The sequence below is a fragment of the Cynara cardunculus genome, unplaced genomic scaffold (assembly GCF_001531365.2).
Source record: "Cynara cardunculus var. scolymus isolate 2C unplaced genomic scaffold, CcrdV1 Un_Scaffold_2761, whole genome shotgun sequence".
In the NCBI taxonomy this organism is placed as follows: domain Eukaryota; kingdom Viridiplantae; phylum Streptophyta; class Magnoliopsida; order Asterales; family Asteraceae; genus Cynara; species Cynara cardunculus.
Genome location: NW_020201215.1, coordinates 30784 through 48377, shown reverse-complemented (window position 1 = coordinate 48377; position 17594 = coordinate 30784). Strand labels below are relative to the sequence as shown.

General features: G+C 36.6%; 1 protein-coding gene across 2 annotated transcripts; it reads right to left on the bottom strand.

The window, feature by feature from the left end:
- Positions 1-411: 411 nt before the first annotated feature.
- LOC112503258 (putative uncharacterized protein DDB_G0277255) lies at positions 412-16731 on the bottom strand. 2 transcript variants are annotated; one of them, XM_025107320.1, is made up of 10 exons: positions 16347-16731; positions 14492-14535; positions 13870-13990; positions 13646-13766; positions 12414-13063; positions 8955-9240; positions 8593-8875; positions 7552-7719; positions 1908-2369; positions 412-1216 (listed from the first exon to the last, which is right to left on the bottom strand). In XM_025107320.1, exons 1-10 carry the CDS (start codon positions 16543-16545, stop codon positions 905-907), a joined length of 2646 nt encoding a protein of 881 aa, XP_024963088.1. In that variant the 5' UTR covers positions 16546-16731; the 3' UTR covers positions 412-904. The 2 variants fall into 2 exon arrangements, with proteins under 2 accessions (XP_024963088.1, XP_024963089.1); XM_025107321.1 differs by having other exon boundaries at positions 7552-7716.
- Between the last annotated feature and the right edge of the window lie 863 nt (positions 16732-17594).

Here is a 17594-nt window from a genome sequence, read left to right as displayed (position 1 = left end):
TTTCCAAATTGATCTTCAGTGTGCAAAAGAGCACATAAATATGTTGATAAAGACCATCTTTTTCGGGATAAGCATCTCTTACTCAGTAAAAGACAATTAACGTTTAGTTACCCAATAAGATGCAATTAACGTCCGCAAGTACTTGGTAAGCATTCCCAATGCCTGATCATATGAGAGAACTTGTCGAAGAAACGGTTAAGAACCAGAACTGGTTATGGAAGGACCAAAAAGAACCAAGCTTGTTCACACTTGTTAGGTCATTGGTCACTAGGCCTGATTCTTGATTCTTTTCAAGAACCAGAACCGTTATGACCAACTGAAAACAAGTCCAGACCAGCCTTAACTGGTCGACAGAAACAGATCCAACCGGTCTAACGAACCATGACCAATTTAAGAGCCAATGGGTTCTAATGAACCTAACCAACCTTGCATCCTTCTTTGCCACAAACAAAAATACATCCGAAGATCAAATTACAAATCGAGAGAGAAGATAACGATCAAGAGAAAGACAACACTTGCTGTCGATAAAATAAAACTAGCACAGTAATAAAAACCAGATTAGAAGCTCACAATCACCATCAAAAACTATAAATTACTTGACGATGAAGGAGAAATTAACACCCACAAACGAAACAAAACAAAGAAACGAAGAAAGAAAAAAAAAGTCAAACTAACGAGAATTAGCAGGCACGCATGTCCCTAAATCAAACTAACCGAACCAAACAGTGACCATAAAAAAAACACCGGTAGAATACAACCTTCTCTCAAGGCACAGGGCAGCAGCAGCTAAAACCAACTACTCTTTTTTCGTTCGATTATTTCAAACTTGAATTTTAACCCCACTTTCAAACTCATTACAAGACCCTGAAAAAACCCGAGTCAGGTATCAGCCAACCCAAATCCATTAGTAGCTGTTTTGCCATAGTTGCTGTTGCGATTGCTGCTGCTGCTGCTGCTGTGGTTTTGGTTGGCCTTGGGACCCACCGACAAGAGAACCATCCCTCGAATTCTGCTGTAATTCGGTCTGGGAATTATGGTAGAAATTCGGATAATTAAGGGCGGCTCCACCGTAACTCTGTGAAGGCTGCTGTTGCTGAGCTTGCCTGAACCCACTCGGCTGCTGGTTTTGACCCTGGAAACTGTAATATGTGCTGGCGGGCATAGCGGACATTGTTCTGGAACCAGCGCCATGAACCCACATTGCTGAGTTCTCGTTCTAAAACATTACAAAAACAAATAGAATTTAGAAAATAAATGATACCAAGTTCCCCACCCAAAAATGGGTGAGTTGTGGTAGATGGGTATTGGAATTTCACCAAATTTTTGAAAATGATACAAGGTGTCTTTTGTATGTATATATATATGAATACATGTCACAAACTAACAAGAGAGATTCTCTTGTTATAAACCACACAAACTACCCCACTAAGGGAGCGTTTACTAAACGCTTATTAGATAAGCACTTACCAAGTCATTTACTTTATCGGGTGAGCATGGCAACTGACAAGGATAGAGAATCTTACCCGGTAAGAGGCATGACAACAACCTTGGTTCTTACCCGGTAATTGAGGGAGAAGATTCTTACCCAATTAGCGGTACTAGGTAAGAGACGTTTACAAACAATCCATTTTTGTGGCCAAGAATGTTACCCAACAAAGTAAGTGAGGTTTGAGACAGATTATCTTTTCACAAGCACGGATGGTCTCTGTCAGGGCCTCAGATGCTATTTTAAGCCACCACCTAAGATGCAAATGCAACATGGTGGCGAAACCAAGCTTCAGCGTCATAACGAGTTATTTAGAACCATGATCACAAGTGACACATATAGCCAGGTATGCGCTAAAGGAAATATAGATGAGATAAGAGCCTAGTTTTAGATGTAGTTAGTGAAACATAAAAGAGGATACCTGCTGAAGAGAGAGCAACTGACTGTTCTCTTTGTAATGGGCGTTCAATACATCATCATAACTTAGGGTGGAGCCAGCAGGGCCTGCAGGTTGATTGACTTGATAGTTTCCAGGAATTGCTGTCGAATTGCCAAATGAACCATAAGCTGAAGGAACAGCCGCAGATTGAGGCAAACTGCTGACTGAAACACTGTTTTTGTATTGAGGGAGAACGGCTGCCAACTGTTGATGATACGTGCTGTTCCCAGCAAATGCTTGCTGAAAACCAGATGGCATGTATGTATAACTCTGAGGCAAAAATGGATAGCCGATCATGTTCGCAAAAGGTCCCAAAGGAAGAGTGGGTTGAGAGTACGGGTGCACAGCAAGGTGCTGTGGAAGAGCAGGTCCTGTAGGAATAGTGTTCCCAGGTGGAGTCTGTTGTGTTGGTTGAGATGATGAGAAAACCCCGGTCTTCAAAGCCTGGATGGACAGTATGGTAAATATGTGCTTTTATGTAGGAAGAATAAAAACTATAAAACTGTACAAACTGTATAAAGAGAGAGCTATAGGCACTTATCATACAAATCCAATACACAACCACCAACAGAATTCCTAGAAAAATGAAGTGTATTATCACCCGTAGGGTTGGGGCAATAGCTAAAAGTCTTAATCACATCTTGAAAGACAAGGAATAGTGCTCATATTACAAGCATAGAATGTAACAAACAAATACTAATGTCATCAACTCTATCAATATTTGATATGTAGAACAATTGTAGGTTCACTTTTTTAGCTTTCCTTCTTGGTATATAAACATTGCATCAAATGTCAAATGCTATGGGTGAGTGAAGGCAGGAAATAAAGTTATAGCAAAACCAACTAACCAATTTGTACAGGATTTCAACATGCAAGTAATTATAATACTAAAATTGGGCCATAAATATCAACTGAGCAAAAAAAATCAAGTACACTTGAGAACGCTCATCTCTACAACCCTGTTGTTTATCAACCAAAAGAAAATTTATGGTTCATTCATGCGCATATGTTTCCGTAACCGATAAGTTAGCTTAACTTTGTGTAACTAACTAGGCTTTTGATCATAAGAAACTTGGATGCAAGCCCATTATTTGTAAACAACAAAAAGTCCAAACATTCATCGTGTTACTCTTGCTTACCGAGTCGAAATATCTCTAAAATAACTTAAACAACTTAACAAGAACTAATCTCTTTTAACCTTGGTTAGCTTCCTAGAGTGTCTCGTTAAACAGTTCAGGAGTTTGTCCGAAAGAGACTAAGAAATTACAACTGTATTATGAAGAGACAAAATGATGACACTGCCAAGATCTTGGAGAGTCATAACCTGTTAGTTGGTTCAAAAATCATCAAAAAAAAATCTTCATCGAGCAGTAGATTATTTTCCATATAAGAGTAATTTTATTGAAGAAACTCTAAGCAGCATATACCACATGAAATATTCAGTTTCTATAATTTGGAATGTGTTTATTGTACTCTCATTTAATAATGTATTGATCTCCATATCTTATGAATGTAATGGTTCCCCATGTATTAACTGCAACAATTTGGAATTTTGAAGTCCAAATTGCACATTTAATTTATTTGAAAAGGCTCCCAGACCTAAAATGCAATCTGATACTTAATCAATTATCTATGACAACAGTCATGAGTTTATAGTTGCCAACTTGCCATGTGAACTGAGATGGATACCCGGCCTTGACATAGGCTTGAGGTGGAAACTTCCTTCCCTCATAACATGCCCTTTCTGAATATATGATACTCTAATGCATAGAGCCTGTACAGAACTGTAAACCACTGTACTTTTGTATATTCCTTAACACATCTAGAAGATGCAAGATATTTGAACATGTTTTCATCTGCATTGGCATTTTTACTGTTATCTAAAGGTAAAACAAGTTCTGGAACAAAAAAAATGCTTAGTGGGAGGCGTTCTTAACCAGATTCTATAATACACATCGGCCTATAACTGTCTCTAGTTTTCAAGTATACCACCAAACAAAAAACTTGGCAATTATCGTCTACTCCCACAAACACTGATAGATACAGATATGTCAACTTACATTCCAATTGAGAGATCAAAAATCTACATTGCTATTTACTAACTAAAATGCTGTTCGAACACCATTCAATCTAATTAATACCATACAGGGAAAATGGTGGATCACGCATGTCATCATCAATCGAACTTTCTCTTTAACTTTTAACATTGTCTTCTCCATGACTCGTTTAGAGCATACAATGGGTTTATACATGGTTGGATAACTGTTTTTATTCAACTAAATGATAGATATATGGAATGTAATACAATTAAAAAAATATCTGTGATTGGATGGTCATCACCATCAATGCTTTTGTACAACTTATAGGGTGTAATGTGTAAATATGTAGAAGTAGAGGCTTAATATGTCAATATAATCCTGATTTTATGGATAAACGTCAAGTCTATCGGGTTATATGTAGCACCATGTACTTAAGGTAAAAATACAAAAATATATTCGCTCAACTCACAGGTTTAGTTATTTATTTTTATACAACTGTAAAGTTTGAGGTGTTGGTACTTATTTGTTAGCTTTGTCCAAACTTCGAGCCGCTAGATTAGTTTAAGAAAATTTCCATTTATGTACCCTAATTACATCCTACATCAAATTCTTTAGAAACCCTAGCCGCCGTATCATTGCTAACCCCTAGTAGTCACAAACAACACAAAATGGCGGCATCAACCCAAAACCTAGCTACCAAAAGAAGTTCAGCAAACATAGCATAGCCACAGCAGTTAAGAAAGAAAGGATAAAGAAAATTCGGCATGAAAGGAAGAAATCCCTGCAGAATGCCCCAGCCATATTCATCGAAGTTCTGAACAGGCTGCTGGATTTGTGGGGTGTCAAGAAAAGGTATTTCTGCAATCTCAAACAAAGAAAAAAAAGGACGCAAATAAATCCCCACTTACGGCCAACACAATGACCTTAACACGCAGCCGCAAGCCACCATACCACAACAAGTCGCATGTCACTGTCAGTGGAAAGATCGTCAATCACGGGTGCTTCTTTCGTCTAAGAAACAGGTCAGGTGTTACTATTGAATTTAATGAGTTTTTAATCAATTCCATCTTTTTTCAATGGTTAGAAATAACTCACTATTTTCTTAGAATATTGGTAGAGCCATCCATTTTTCTGAGGAATCATTAGTGTTACGCTCATATTCAATCTTAGGGTGCATTGCAAGATGCCTCCGCTAGAGAGGTTCCATCCTGAGAACAATAGTTCTACCGAAATAAAACCATCTTATAGACCGTCGAAAAGCTTAAGAAAATCTTGTTTTCATTTTTCACATCTTGAAAAACATCAAAACATTTGTTACTATATACTAGTTTGACCATTGTATCAAATAAAATCTCTTCTATCCCATTTGCATATTTCCAAAATGTTTTTGACCATGACTAATATTCCAATTTTTAGACTGAAATTTAAAAAGTTCTCATGATTCTTGTACATGTTACAATCTTATTTGATTATCTAAAACATCTATGTTTCAAGTTATTTAAGATTCAACAGTTAGCACAAGCTTCGAACTATCCTGTTGAAGTATTGGGAATGACAATAAGAAAGAGTCATGTCACCATTTCAACAAGTTCAATCTTAATATTGAGCAAGACAGACTGCCAAGCATTTTTCATTCAAGGGCAAAGACCGTCATTAAATGAGATTGGACAGTTTTGGTGAAGCTCCAATTTGGTGTTTGATTAATCAGGTAGCACATTCAAGTTTTGGATTTTAAAACCCTATACATACAATTAAGAAATTGAACCTAAGGGCTCATAAGTCAAACTTTTTACTACAGTAAAAAAAATCTATATTTGTCAAACAACATTTAACATGTAAAAAGATGTAACAGCACAAAAGTTGAATGCTATTGACTCTTGCAATTAAAAAGGGGTTAAGATCCCTAAAACTCTAAGCTTATTGATTTAACAAGTTGAACAATAGGGCATGTGTAATGATTATAATGCTCTTACAGATTGAATACCAAGATTAGTTACTTATAACTCAGAATGATTGGATCACAAACCTGAACCTGACCATGAGTTATGTCTCAAGTGTTTTAAGTGCACAACCATGTATGTACTAGCAAGAAACAGCCATTTACACATAGATGTCAAAAATTAGCTGATTAAAAGTCATAACATAAGTTGTTTTAGTTCCAAAAGATAAACCACAAAATAGAGATGTGAGATTTATATGGCAACCTTAGAACCATACAAGGAACTTGCTAGACCAATGGTTTTCATACAAGAGTTCTGTATAATTTAACACATGTTTGATGATTTAAAAAAACAAGCCAAGTCATTAGGTGAAGGATAGAAAGGGCGTTCTTTTACTTTACGAGCTATTGTGATACTTTTGATCTATTTGGCCATGACATCATTACATGGGAAGGGTGTTCTTTTACTTTACGAGCTATTTTGAATTGTTATACTTTTGGTCTATTTGTCGGTCAATTTGGTTCACCTAATCTAAAACAATGTGAACCATTTACATGTACACTTGGGGATAACCTTAACTAAAACGGTGTGAACAAATTTGTTGTCAATATACATCACCATTTCCCTTAATTCATGAAAAATGGTAAAAGGAATTGCTTGGCCTCCCACAGAAAGATTCCTTAAATGCATGCAGAAGATAGAACTAACACAAATTTAAAGAAAGACACTGCTATGGTTAATTACAAATGAGATCTTCTAAACAAATTGAGTATTCGTCTTGTATTTAATCATTTAATGTAGAGTATCTCATTCCCTGTAATGGGCCACTCGCCACAGCGTCACACTCTTTCCCCCACCCTCCTGTTTCCATCACGTACCCCACCCTATAATTACATATTATTGCTCTATTCTTCTCCAACACCATCTAGGTAATCAAGAATGTTGCTGGTGAGTGGATTATGGTAAATTGTGGCGGTGGCCAGCATCATTCTTGGTTACATGATGAGGCCAACCGGACAAGCATTAAAAATGAATCACTACGAAGGAGCTTGAGAAGCTTGATCTTAATCTCATATAACGTTGCTATGACATTGATTATTTAGTAATGCAACATGGGAGAAAGGGAGAGAGAGAATAATCATCATTGACATTTATTATTTAATCATGTATTTATACAAAGCATGATCATTGAGTGGTTGGTATCTGTTTATTCGTCTTGTCTCATATCGACAGCTTAGCATCTTATTGGTTTTCCTCGGCCCAAAAGTTAAGGTTATGGTGTTTCATCATCAGATGAACTTTAATTTTACTTACATACCCATTCGTCTATTGAGTTCATCAATTTTTGGTGAGAAATTCATCACCTTGGATGTGAATCCTATACAGTTTTCATGTACATCTTCGATATCCTAGTTAATTATTCAAGTTATTTTTCCAATTTCCATGTGACAGGTCACAAGGACTTCAATTATTTTTCCACTCATTCAGACCTACAAAACACATTTGATCGGTAACAGCAATAGTCAAATCTTTGCACAAAAAAATAATCTGAAAGCACAATCTTAAGCTCTACAGTTAAAACTACCAGAATGTAATGAATCAATATTCCAAGAAAAGAATAAAAGCAAGTTAAATACAGCACAATACCTCTGCCATAGAAATAGTTGAACCGCTGATTGAAGATACTGAGCTACCATATTTAGTGGGCATTGACTGACTAATAGGAAATGGTGAATATGAAAGATCAGATTCTCTGACAGGATGACCATTGGCTGCTAACAATGTGCTCGGTAATGAATTTGTATATGCAGCCTGCTGCAAAAATCATAGAGAGAACAGCCAAAAAGTGAACAAACATTGAGCATAGCAAAAGATGAGCTTCAAAAAGATTTATTTATCAAACTATAGCCACCATTAGGTATCCTATCTTTGAATAACTGGACAATATCATTTGTCTCATGAAATTATACAATAGTACAAGACAACAACATTCACTTCCTTGACCCTATCAAATATTGAATTCATCAACATTATGGCAACACCCTTTGTTTACCTAGTATCAAGCTATATGGCAATAAAGTTATTAGAAAAAGTATAAAAGATTACGACTAGTATTTGCATGTTGCCATTGCCGTTGATCAAGGACAAGACCAAGACTTAAAGGGCCGTTTACCAATTGCTTACTCGGGTAAGCACTTACCAAGTTACATCACCTAACCGGATGAATATGACAATGACCAAGAATCTTACCTAGTAAGAACGAGGCAAGGACCGAAAGTCTTACCCAGTAAGTGAGGGCAACTATTCTTACCCCGGTTAGCGCTTACCGGGTAAATTGTTGCATATGATGTCGTTTTTGTTGACTAAAATCTTACCCGGTAAGTAAATGATAAGTGTTGAATTCTACAGGTAAGTGCTTACCGAGTAAGTATTTGGTAAAAGCCCCTTACTTCTAGGTCTATTTCGTAAAGCTAACTATATGATAAATATAACTCACAGAGAACTGTGCCAACCTCCAGGAACCCAAAAATCTTAGATGTAACAGTTCCCATGATTATAAACAGCAGAAAATTTATGTTTTCATTGCACATATTATAGGTGAAAGTCAGAGCATCAACTGAGACAAAAGTATGCAAGCGAAAAGAATCGACAATCTAAATGACATGTATTGTAACTGTGTGTTATTACCATCACATTCGAAAAAGGAGTTGCATTTTGCATCTGTGTAGGTGTCTGAGATTGAGGGAAAGAAGGGTTCAATAGCTGGGTGCTATCAAATGTATAACCAGGTACAGGTGTAGACGAAGAAAAACTATATTGATTCGCATGTGTCGCCTCGGAATTTTCTTGCTTCAACACCTCTGTCTGTGAAGCAGAAGGTAAATCATAACTCACAGAACTTGGCACCCCCCGGTGGACAGGATTGCTCTCTGATGTTATTATAGACTCATCACCATAGTATTCGGAATTTCTGCAGATGGAACTCATATAAGAACCAACAATATCAAAAAGAAATTTATGAAAATGGCAATATTGGGAGAAGGTTCTACCTAGTTTCAGAGGGCCCAACAGATGAAGTATCTGCCTCAGCAGGTGTCTCTTCTATATTGCTTCTCAACTTCCTAGATGCAAAAGATCCGGGAAACCCAGTATTCATGCTAGCACCAAAGCTCCCAAAACTCAAGTGTGAGCAATCTGCAGTCTGGACTTGCAGGTGATTTGGGATTACTACAGAAGGGACCTCCTCTTCAGATTCATCCAAGTGTCTCTCTTCCTGTATATTAAGTTGCTGCATGTTTGCACTCACTGAGGATGCTGAGGCATTACCTTCTTCAACTGAATTGAGTCAAATTGACAAGAGTCAAAAACAAAAGGTATTGGCATTCCACTAAGAATACAAATCTTCACAACTATGCTCAAGATAGGTAAAATAACTAAGTTAGTGATGAGAAGACTTCTGATGAAATGTGCATATCCAACCAAATTTTTACGTTCTTTAAGACACAAAAAGGTACAAACAAATTAGCAAAAAAAAGGTACAAATTACCAAAAAAAAGGTCAGTACCAAGAAAATAGAATTCCACACTGCAATAGTAAGCAAAGAACAAATAAACATATCAATTATCCCACCACACTATCCATAAAATATAAATATACCACTCAATCCCTGATATCTCCATCAATAGACTATAAACCAAAGCAAAGCTTGAGATCAAAGTTGTTAAGGGCTCAGAGGTACTTAACGTAAAGGGGTCCCGGGACCTAAGCGAAGGCCTCAAGAAAATGAGGCACATCTTATCAAACATATATACACACGCAAATAGTTACACACAACTCAAAAGGCATTATATAGAACATAGTTCAATTTCAATTTTCAAATAGCATTAATATCAAGCATAGCTCAATAAAGTCCTGACTACTAGTCACTGCTCAATCCTAATCATCATCAAGTGTGTATTCTTCAACGTTCTCATCGGATTTATACTCCCCAATATCTTCTCTGAAGTCACTCTTCTCTAATAATTCAACTTCATACTATTCATCTTTGAGTTGATGTCTTGAACTAGAAGTGGCCTTTCTCCTACCCTTCCCCTAACCTTCACTTCATTGTTCTGCACATTATAGTTACACTCACAAGATCCCGAAGCGCTAGCAACATCAGCCCATGTCAATGAGTCATCTTCAAACACATAAACCTCTTCATTATCATCATTCCTTCTTCCAATCAACCGCGCATTACTCTCACCAATGTCATTTAGAGTAGGCATGGTGATTTGCACCAAACCGTAGGGGCCGGGGAGCCGCAACAAATCGAAAACCGGGGCCGAGCCCTATATATACCCAACTTTTTGTTGGCCCTATCTCCAAGCAATCCCCGTTTCAACAGAAAAAGGTTCAAATTGGTAGAAAAATATAACATATATAATATACTTTTAATATAAATATAATATACTATATAATATATAATATACTCTCATAATATATAACATATATATCAAAAGTATATTATATATATATTCTATTTTTTAACCAATTTTGAACATTTTTTGTTAAACCAGGGATCGGTCGGGGATAGGGCCAACAAAAAGTGAGGGATTCAATTCCTTGTACCCGCCGAGGGACCGGGCCCAGTGATTGCATTTCCCGCCCCATCCTCACACCGTTGCCATGCCTAATTTAAAATATGGAAACAATGACATAAGGATGATCATATGAGTACGTTACCTTTTCCCGAAGAGGTACGATCAAGAGGAAGTAACACCCAAGCGGTACACGATCAAGAGAGATCAAGAGCAAATGTGAGGAGATGAGAGATGGGGTGGGCTTTGGTTGTATTTGTAAGGGGTTCGGTACATTAATCATGAGAGATGAGATGATAAGCCTTTTTTGTAGAAGTCTAGGAGATGAGAAGACTTATTTTAAAAAACACAATTCAAGCCCGATTTGTGAGACACGCCTAGGCCCAAAAGGCGCCTCAGCCAAGCCCGCCTTTGTGAATATGCCTCACCTCGACCATAGAAAAAACCCAACCTCTTGCGCCTAGGCGCACATTTAACAACTACGTTTGGTATATACTTTTTCTTCTTATTTCTCTCAGTTGCATTCCCCATAAGTTAGAGTGCATGCTTCCCACCTGTGCTGTTCACAATCTTGCACAAGCCAAGAATACTATCGTTCCTACCCCAAGTGATAAATGATGAATTGAAAATATCTATGATATGTTGCTCTCCTCTTTTGACCCCAAGTGATAAATGATGAACTGAAAATATCTATGATATGTTGCTCTCCTCTTTTGAGGTAGTAGTCAGGTCTGCGTACATCTCGACTCCCCCCAAGACCCTACTCTCGAATGGGATTTACTCGATCAATTTGGTTTGGTATGGTTTGGTTACTATAACAATGTTAATTGCCACCCATTTACAACATGTTATATAGCATGAGACAATGGCTGATGCTTAAATTCAAGCATCTTCTGTATATACTACTTGTTCCCAGATTATCTTCAATGTTAGTCCCTGCCTTTGAACCACAAAACAGAAAGCATATGTGCATTCACATATCTAGATGACCAACAGATTTGATCGCAACATGATTAGTATAAACCCAAATAGCCACCAGGAACCAAAAGTTCAGACAATATTAAATGAACCTTTGGCCAACTGTACAAAAAAGAGATAAACAAGACAACAAAATACGTATTTATATAGTATGTAATGTACTTGTCAGTTATCACATAATTGTAAGCATGCACGAATAGTTTAAATCCAGAAACACCAGACACAATTTGGCCAAAAATTCACTTAAAAGTATCAGGCTTTGGACTCTCGACAACTACAAATCATATAATAACTCACATGATGACATATACACCTAAAACAAGTGATGAAATACACCTTCAAGAATTATGCAACTACAGGGAAAAAATCTGTTGGAGCATTAAGACGATGCATGCAGTCTTATGCAGCCAACAACAGTTCCTTCTACACCAGAAAACTAATCCATAAGGATAAAGCAAAAAAAGCTCCTCTCACAGATTCCATACATTAAACAGAGACAAATCACTTCTGTTGCGATGAAAAAATATGACATAGCTCACATATATCCGAACTTCAGCCAACCTTATATATACAAATAAAGGTTCACAATATATATAGGTACACAAAAGGCTCCACCAAATCTGAGGCACCTATAAAGGTCAACCAAGTGCATATGAAAAAATGAGAATGTTTCCAAGACGTGATTGCTCTAATGCTTTGTATATTGTATAAAAAATAGCTGCACATGTGTTTCAAAGAAATAAACATATCACGGCTGCCTAAAAATATCATCAATCAAATATCATTATTAATCCAATTCGAGAAAAAACTAAACCTTGGTACTCTGTAGAGCATCATAGATTGCACTGACCCTAACAACCTTTATGTTGATGATGTTAGTAAACTTTAGGAGGTTTGATTCATGATGCTGAGCTACTAAACAAAACTGATCACTTAGAATGTAGGAAATACCTTCCTTGTGCTCAAAAGCATGTTCCTCAGGGTGGAAGGAATCCATGTTTTTATACAAGTCATTATTATATAGAGGTGCACTTCCAGATGTATCATCCAGCAATTTTCTACTCGAAACAGAAGCAGACCCAACATGATTTGCAGTGTGATCTTCAAAAACACTTTCATCTTCTTCCTGAGCCTCATCTGTCTGAGAACCCCCATATTGGTTGCTTCTTTCAAATGGTAAGTTTGATTGACCCACATTCAGCTCAGACTCTACATATGGCTCCAATATAGATTGCACACCGGCAGATTGTGGCTGCTCAATAGAGGGCCATTCATCATCAGGAGAAACATATTGATCTGCAGCAGCATCATGTTCTGGATGTATCTCTGGAGCTTTAGAAGCATAGTCCTCCAAACAATGCAGCTCATAATGTGCAGATGAAGGCTGTATAAAGGCGCTCTGATTGATGCTTTGAGATGAAATTGGAGTACTATAAGCCTTGTGTTGTGGCCTGCCCATTTTCACAATATCAGCCATCGATTTTTGACCAGGAACACCCAACCAAGCAGATTGATATCCAGAGGATGGCTGCTGTGAAACTGTTGCAGTACCATCGGCTGCACTGAAAGATGATGCTTTATTTTCAGTGCCAAAAGAACCACTGCAGTAGCAAGACACAGTTAATGAGCAAAAACGTAGAAATTATTAGCCATTCCCATGATGAATACAATATGGAAAAGTGTCAGAGAGATGCAACTTCTTTTTGTTCTCTTTCTGTTGTCAGAGAAGAATCAAATGATTGTTAAAATTTTAGCTTCCCAGAAAGGTTAAGGATCCATTTTAACATTGAATTTGCTAGGAAACATTTCAACTTTAATTCCTAATTTTGGGAGCACATACAAAGGCAACACTTCAGATAGACCGACTAGCATGACAATCATGATAGGTGAGAATATTCAGACATCAAAAGACAAGACATATACAAAAGCCTTAAATGATACAATGGCAAATAATAACATTCATCTGTTTTTCTCTACAAACCTAAAAGTACAAGAAAAAAACCCATGTACCCTGACCAGTATGACTGGGCAAAAGATGTGGTGAGTACCCTCGGAGACGTTCTCTGCCTCCAAAACCTATCAGATTATGTGCAAGATGTGTGCAGTATACCTTGAATATCCGTAAGTATGCCATAGTAACTACTAGAATGGTAGAGTTCCAACAAGTTTCTGGTCATTGCTACCTGAAAGTTGGGGGGCTCCGATTTGCATTTGTTGCTGCAACTCCATAAGCTGGTGCAGATGAACTTGTGTAAGAACTTGTCCCGTTTTCCCTCTTAAGTTTTCCATGTAAACCACCAGATTCTATAAGATAACGCATAGAACGAAATAATATGAAATTAAAAGTCAAGTTTCCATTGAACCAAACAAATATTTTGACTTCTCCAAATTGTAACACTGAATATACCAGAAGAGCTAAACTGAGTTGAACCGCCACGCCCGGCATAACGATCTGCACCACTTCTGGCACCACGATTTGAAGTGATACCACCGCCACCACGAGGCCTGGATTCTGTTGTATCCTTAAACTGAACACAAATAAAAGCAAAAATAAACTACTTAAAAATAGGAGCAACTTAATAAAATTTTGATCTTGTAAGACCTTTGAACAGCCAAAAACAATGTGTGATAAGACGGATCAACTAATGACACGTGAGAAATTTGCAATTCATAGGAATACAATAATAAAAATTCTGTACACCATTAGTGCAAGACAAATTCATACAAGCAGGTAAGAAACTCTGCCCCAATCTGGTGACCAGTTTGTTTAAATATTCTGTACGTTAAGGTTCGAGGAGATTAATATCAATAGAAATATAAAAAGAAATAATGCATGTATAGATGTTGGAGAGATATCTGAATGACAATAGGTCAAGAAAGAAGTTGTAAAAGACCAGTAAGGTTGAACATGTTATCTCTTAGGTCCATTGTAAAGCAGTACAGATGCAAGAAATAAGACCGGCATAAAGAGACTCGGTTATAGAAAAAGGTGGAACCATATAGGTTCCATGCCTTCTTTCTCCACGCACCTCCTTTTTCTTTTCTCGCTTGCTCTTCACCTCGTGAAAAGGATCTAAAAGATAAAATAACTTCATATTAGAACTGATGTTGAATATTATATGGGTATATAGCTTAGACTTGCTCATCACGAGAAAGCTACTATAAGTTCACACAGATAAAGGCAACAACAAGAAGCAGTGCTAATGTAAAATTTTGTTTCAGGAAGTTGAAAGTAAGAAGTGACATGAAGATGCAAGTAAAATAACACCAAAAATAGATAAGTTGCCATTACAACGACAATCCTATAAAACACAAAGACAGACATATTGTAGAGAATATAAAAGAGAAAATAAAATCTCAAAGCAACTTTTAACTTGTTTGCCTTCATATGAGTCCATCTACTTGTTCCAAAATAATACAGGTTCTAGATCTACCTTTTCTCCTTACAACTTCAAGAAAATAAACAAATCCAATACCCAATGTTATATATAAACTTTACCACAACCTAATAAATACATGAAGCCAATAATATTTTTGAAGGGCAATATTCTGCAAATATATTACTAATATATTCCCAACTGTCCTGCAGAACCATGTGATGCACCTTGGTCGTAGCTTATGGTGATAGTTACTGTTTTTTCTCTAATTTGAAAAGGTAACGAAAAGAGTTGCAAAAGAAGTTTCATGTGAATCACTGGGTTGTAATCAAAACAAGAAAAATTGTACATCAAAATAGACAATCCATGAATAATCAATATGCTTCGACATAAATGCACAAAGGCAAGGACACACTCTGTGAAGTGCCATAAAAATCCAAAACTATAAATCAGTTTCAAGAAGACATTTTCACTCAATATATAGACCTCGCAAGACTTGTATATGAACCATGAATAATGAATATGCAATGACAACAATTATCAAGATTACCAAAGCATATCCCACCAGGGCTCGGGATGTACGCAAACTTGCTCTACCCCAAAGAGTATACTCGTTGTTTCCATGAAGATCCCGGTTTGCAAAAAGGGTACAAAAACGAAAGCTTGCCAGCAAAGTTAGAAAATTTTGAAAAAAATAAAGAAGAATCAAGATTATGTCATCTTATTTGACAACATACAGAAACACAACTATTGTCATAATTCCATTCACAGCCATTGCACAGCTTAACATCATAGAATCTCATGGATTCATCCATTCAAAGCCACATTCGGAATGGCTAAATTGAACGTTCTTATAAACACTTCACATGGTTCATGGTCAAACAAAAAAAATTGGCTTTTTGAGGGCGCTTCAGGTAATAAGCTGATAGTAGAGTATGCATAAGCACATCCAACTGAAATTTTGCAATGCAAGACAAAGATAACACCAATAAGAAAACCCAACACCTGACTAACATGTTGATTTTACGTATAGAATAACAGTATCAGTTTCTTTAAATATAAAACGAGCCCTAATAAACCCAGAGAAGAACTTAACAGTATTATTTGCTACCATAACTAAACCTAGTTTTATCAAATTTCGAAACAGCAATACCCAAACCACTAAAAGGCTTACAATGCCTCAAATCTCCATGATCAACACGTAAAATATAAGAAAAAAAGGACGACCAAAATCATCAAATCATATATATATTTAATTGTATCTTCATATAAACAGTTGTAGTTTCTTTCAAGTACCATACTTATTTTTGCGGTGACACACCCCTAATCGCACACAAGCAATAAATTTTTGCTGGTATGACAGAGAATAAGATGCTCGAAAATTTATAGTGCAAGTACGCCACAACAAAAAATTAGATAACTGTTCTCAAATCTCTGCAGATTATCATCGAAAAAATATGAAAGATTTAAAGGCATGAAAATTTATTATTATTATTTTTTTTTTCACCTTGAGTGAGGAGACGATTAACGGCTTCGTTAGGGTCCATATTACAATCTTTAAGCGCAGAGTAGATCTCAGCTTCCGAGACTCCGTTTACAATCTCCTTTAGACTCTGTACCATCTTCCTAGACGCCGCCGGTATTCCTTGTACTCCTCCGCCATTATTACCTCCTCCTCCTCCTCCGCCGCCGCCTCTGCTACCCATACTTCTTATCAGATCTAACGCCGCCGCTACCACCAGCAATTCCACTTCCTCCTCCCTAGTAAAAAATCCTTCCTCTTTCACACAGTTACACGCAGTTGGAAGACGAGTGATGAGTACTACTGGCGATGGAATGGAATCCGCCGCGACCAGAAGAAGGGATATAAGAAGCTTTCGAAAACCCTCCACTCGCCCACTCCTCCCTTCCCTTTATTTTTTTTTATTTTTAGTAATTTCTTTTTTGGGTAATTATTTTATAGATTAATAAATAACCAACTATCCGTCCAATAAGATTGCAAAATAATATCGGAGAAAAAGTTGATTACCGATAACTCTGATTATTATCTCAATATCACATGGAGTCTGTACTCTAGCAACGCATATTAAAGCCGACTCAATGGGCAAGGTTAATGGAGGAGTTCAAGTTTGTCTCCTGCATGATTCGAACTTGAACCCATTATATATTTGAATAGTCGCTCCGTCCCAACTAAATTACACATTCGATGACATGATGTAAAATATTATTGTAAATTGAAAATAAGGATTAATGTAAATTTCTATTCAAATAAAAGATGAATGCTCTCCTATTCCGACTTTTCCAGAGCCTTCGGTAACACAGCCGAGACAGTAACGGGTTATCTGCCCCTGCGAGGATAGAGTTACAGAAGTTTTGAAAATTCAAGAGAAGGTCACGACAAGTTATGAATTATTTTGTCAAAAGTTTAACATTTATTTTTATTTGAATGTATTTATGATTGTATTGCATTCAAGTTATTTGAAAACCATGGATATTTTAAAAGCAATATTAATTAATGAAAATGCATGATTTTAATGATGAATAATATTTTTGTATATTTTGAGTAAACTCTCATGTGGTTTGTGGTTTATAAGGATTTTTTATTTGTTGTCTTTAAAATTTGTTTTATTCGTTCTACTTGTTATTGTGATTTTCATTTTCTTTCTCTTTTCATCTTTAAGACTAATTGTGTTAAAAGGCCTATTGAACTAGGGGTAATTTTGTATTTTTTTTATTTTTTTATTTTTTTTATTTC

Bases quoted from the DNA above. Each gene is read 5' to 3' on its own strand.
- LOC112503258 (XM_025107320.1), bottom strand. From the start codon at position 16,545: ATGGGTAGCAGAGGCGGCGGCGGAGGAGGAGGAGGAGGTAATAATGGC. The intron at 13,991-14,491 runs GTGCGTGGAGAA...ATTTGTGTTCAG, and splicing joins AGCGAGAAAAGAAAAAGGAG to TTTAAGGATACAACAGAATC. The intron at 7,720-8,592 runs GTAATAACACAC...TGATTTTTGCAG, and splicing joins CTCCTTTTTCGAATGTGATG to CAGGCTGCATATACAAATTC.